General features: G+C 41.3%; 1 protein-coding gene across 1 annotated transcript; it reads right to left on the bottom strand.

Annotated features, from left to right (window-relative positions):
* Window positions 1–242: 242 nt before the first annotated feature.
* On the bottom strand, window positions 243–2,411 carry LOC148009862 (LIM domain-containing protein WLIM1-like). The gene is made up of 5 exons (XM_087672302.1): window positions 2,128–2,411; window positions 1,268–1,367; window positions 1,134–1,183; window positions 931–1,017; window positions 243–848 (listed from the first exon to the last, which is right to left on the bottom strand). Exons 1-5 carry the CDS (start codon window positions 2,260–2,262, stop codon window positions 651–653), a joined length of 570 nt encoding a protein of 189 aa, XP_087528428.1. The 5' UTR covers window positions 2,263–2,411; the 3' UTR covers window positions 243–650.
* Window positions 2,412–3,964: the final 1,553 nt, after the last annotated feature.

The following is a 3,964-nucleotide window of genomic DNA, read 5'->3' as shown; positions in this document are numbered from 1 at the left end:
TGACAATCCAGGCAGCCAATGTGAACACAACTGTACACACACCAGCAGAGGAAACCAGTTAAGAACTGAGCAAGCATCAAGGGCATACTCTCAAGTTAGTTATATATAATTGATTCAAAAATTATCACAAGGTCAGGAATTATCCCATAATGAGCTTTAATTGAAATATAATGAACACAGTACTCAAAGGTATGAAAGTTCTGGAAATAGGCATGTGCAGACTGAAAAATAGACAGGGCAAAGAAGAGAAACTTCTCACTCTTATACATCCAGAATGCCGTTGTCTACTCACAACATACACAAACTTCAAGAAGAAGTAATGATTGATACTTACACGGTAGGGCACTCATAACTACAGATTCATAACTTGCCCTCATACAAGAATGTAGAAAGCTGGAAAATAAGAATATCAACTCTGTGGGGCAGGGACTTCTCACTGGCTTTTGATATCAAAACATGGCCAAGCTGGTGCTAGACTCAACATACGACAAGCAATTTTAATAAGCCTATAACACAATAAAAGCACTGGTTTTCACAAGCCTACTAGCCAACAAGAATTTGGCAAGAGGTTATAATATACAACAACTCCCACCAGAAAAAGCCTGTGCAACACATTCAAGCTAAGAAAAACGCCTTAATGATCATTGGCCTTATTCTTCTGCCACAGGCTTCACAGGTGGCACCCGCTCAAGCTGACTGAAGTTTCCTTTTTCCTTGAAAAGTTGAGCATGATGATGCCGGCAGTAAAGTCGCCCTTCATGCGCAACATGGTTAGATGGGCTTAAGCTGCATCCCCCATGACAGCACTTAAAACATGCCTTGTGATAAGCCATTCCATCAGCACTCACCTGCATAAAATAATGCACTTCATATTTAAACAACCTTACAGGTGAAAACCAGAGCATTAGAAACTAAACTTACAAAACTTACTTTCTCAATTGGATACACAGTCTTTCCACATGCTATGCACTTTTCTTGTGTTCCAGAAAACATGGATGAAAATTTCGTCGGGGTCTTCTGAAAATAATTAAACCCAGGAGATGCTACCAATCAAAACTTAGGTAAGGACGCTGAATAAATGAAAACAGATCACACCACAATCTAATAGCCAAATAGATTGCACCAAATTGCACCATTTCATTATCCAGACCCCTGTCAGCTGATTTCGGAGTTTTCGGCACACCTGGATAGTAGGCAATGGCATTCAGAAAAAAATACCCTGGAGAGAATCAGAAACTTCCCAAATAACCTCTGAAAAGCCCAGTACCAGACTCAAAGCTCTTCTCCAAACTTCCAGTCCGCTTGAAGAGCTGATCAAAATGAGGCTTGCAGTAGAGAGTTCCTTCAAATGAAGAGTAGTTACTAAGCTGCAAAGTGAACCAGAAATGCATTATATACTGGGCCAAAAATGACTACATGTATATCAAATGTTGAAATAGCTTTCAAAATCATAAATCGTGATCAAGAAAACAGGTTACAACAGAGCCTTTAGCCCAGAAATACTCCAGTGTAGGAGGAAGTTCAGCCACGTATTCAAACTTCACACACTTTATCGATTATACCGGAACGTCCCCCCACATAATGACTGTTCAAGTGCCTGATTATAGAAACGGATACCAGAGCGCACTGCAAGTGTGGAGGATTAATGGAATCTCAAAGATAGATAATCAGGCAGCTCCGCATCATCGTACAAAACTCTCTGGATAAGGTTCAGGTCTGTGTAAAATTTTTCAGTTGTTGACTCTGACAACAGAGACGAATCTGACTAACCAAACTGAATAAAAAGAGGATGCATAGCTCACATTCAGCGGAAATCGGGCTGCTATCGATACAAGGTAAAACAACTAGCTGATGTGTACTCAAGTTGCAAGAAATGTATGAAATCTTGCAGGATCATTTGAGCCAGTTTGAAACCACATGATTAGCTAAGCAAATAAGGATAAACCATGAAGCACAAGAGTGCGACAAAGCACATGCTCAGGGCCTGTCTAATCTCAAGCATTCATTTGATCTGAACCGTTATCCTACGCAGATCAAGGAAGAATGAGAGCGAGAGAGAGAAGAGAACAAGAACAATAAATAATGGAGATGAAAATGCGGAATGGAGATGAAAATGCGGGCGCGAACCTTTAAGGTGCCCTTGCAATAGTTACATCGGAAGCAGGCTTTGTGGAACACGGCGCCGTCAGCCGTCAGCTGATCGACGAGGTAGACGGTCTTGTCACAAGCTTTGCACTTCTGCTGAGTACCTGCGAAGGCCATGGCGAAGGGAACAGAGAGACCTGTCTTCTCCTGATCAGGAAAGAAAACCCTAGGTCCGTATCTGATCTGCGCAGGAGAACAAGAGCGGAAGAAGGAAGGAAGGGGGAAAGGAAGGAAAGAAGGAAGAAGATAGGGCAGGAAAAAAAAAAAACGAAAAAATAAAAATGCAAAAGAATAATAAAAAGCAGTAAGCTGTCGATCGATCTGAAGAAATTTAAAATAAAAAATCAGTTTGAAACTTCGACGACCCCCCGCGCCTTATATACGGCGGACCCCAAGACCCCCAATGCATCTCCGTTAATTCCAACCTGGCATCCCGACTTGAAAATCTGTCAAAGGGAACAATCCCACCGACGTATATTTTATTTATCTTCTTTCTTCGCCTTCTTTTTAGTGGCCCCAATCGAGAGGCTCTCTTTGACAACATGCCAAAAACCCAAGGTCCACTCTGGTGGACCTTTCCCTCAACACTGCTATCTTTTGAAATTTGAAGTTCTCGAAGTTTGAAATATATCTTAGAGCACCTTCCCTCATGGGGTGTTTTCAAACTTACTCTCGAAATCGACACGCATTTTGGTTCCTTTTAGCGTGAAAATAGGGTTGCCTTCCCATAAATGGTGAATAGTAGTTTAAGGCCGGTTACATACCAAATGACAGACGCCCACTTTGTAAGCTTTAACCAATCAAAACATTTATTTAAGACTTGGACATTCATGATCTCTTATGTACTGGAGAGTATATGACCTGTTGTTTACCTACTAGATGGGTGAACTTTTCACCCAGATTTGGATGGGGAGTCTCCGTTGCCCACCTTGTAAAGTGGCAGACAAGGGTGCACTTTTTACATTTGCAACTAATCAAAAAGTTTATGAGTTTATTATTTTTTACTTTTTGGTAAATTGTAACCACCATGCCCAATTTCAAAAAGTGCATGCCCATGCTCTAGGTGAGGGTTGGGCATCCATCACTCTATTTGTAACTAGCCTAACTATCGGTAATGTATCGATTTGACAACACCCAAAAGAATAGCTCTTCCCATGCTTCTTATTTCAACCATAGATCCTATAAACATGAGCAATGCCTCCCTCCTCTACATCTCTCTCTTTGTCGCTTCCCCTTCTATCACCTACTAGTCCATGGTCTCTCTCTCTCTCTCTCTCTCTCTCTCTCTCTCTCTCTCTCTCTCTCTCTCTCTCTCTCTCTCTCTCTCTCTCTCTCTCTCTCTCTCTCTCTCTCTCTCTCTCTCATACAATACGAGGTGCAAACCATTCTACAACAACTAAGTTGATACCTACTAAAATTCGAAACAAGCCAATTGTGTTCTAATCATTGCAACACCTTCATTCAGTGCCCCCTATGAGTATACGGTCCAAGCCCTGTTAAGTAATCCAAATCAATTATAAAATCTTTTAAGGATGCGTATATGCCATCTTGAACTCGCGTCATGTTCCACACCTTTCATAGTCCCTTCCATCCTTGTAGCACCATATTGTTGTACACGCTAATCATTGTTACGAGCTCTAAAACATTTCTTGTTGCACTGCAAGTTCTTTAGTGTTGGCATTATGGAGGATCCCCTTCCAACAATGATCATCATCTTCATTATCATCCTTCAACTAATGATGGCATCTCTCCATTAATATGTGGGCTTCCTTGGACCATCAAATAAGACTAATTGAGCAATTGTGGATGCTTTTGGCAT

Source organism: Lygodium microphyllum, chromosome 30, assembly GCF_053477565.2.
Source record: "Lygodium microphyllum isolate KBCC chromosome 30, Lygodium_microphyllum_v1.1.10, whole genome shotgun sequence".
NCBI lineage: Eukaryota > Viridiplantae > Streptophyta > Polypodiopsida > Schizaeales > Lygodiaceae > Lygodium > Lygodium microphyllum.
The sequence above is the reverse complement of the archived record's forward strand: the minus strand, read 5'-3'. Positions and strand labels throughout refer to the sequence as shown.

What these genes read in the sequence shown, in the direction of transcription:
- LOC148009862 (XM_087672302.1), bottom strand. Translation starts at nt 2,262, where the DNA reads ATGGCCTTCGCAGGTACTCAGCAGAAGTGCAAAGCTTGTGACAAGACC. An exon ending in ATTGCAAGGGCACCTTAAAG is followed by an intron (nt 1,368 to 2,127) that starts GTTCGCGCCCGC and finishes TTCACTTTGCAG; the next exon opens with CTTAGTAACTACTCTTCATT. An exon ending in GGGGTCTGGATAATGAAATG is followed by an intron (nt 1,018 to 1,133) that starts GTGCAATTTGGT and finishes AATTATTTTCAG; the next exon opens with AAGACCCCGACGAAATTTTC.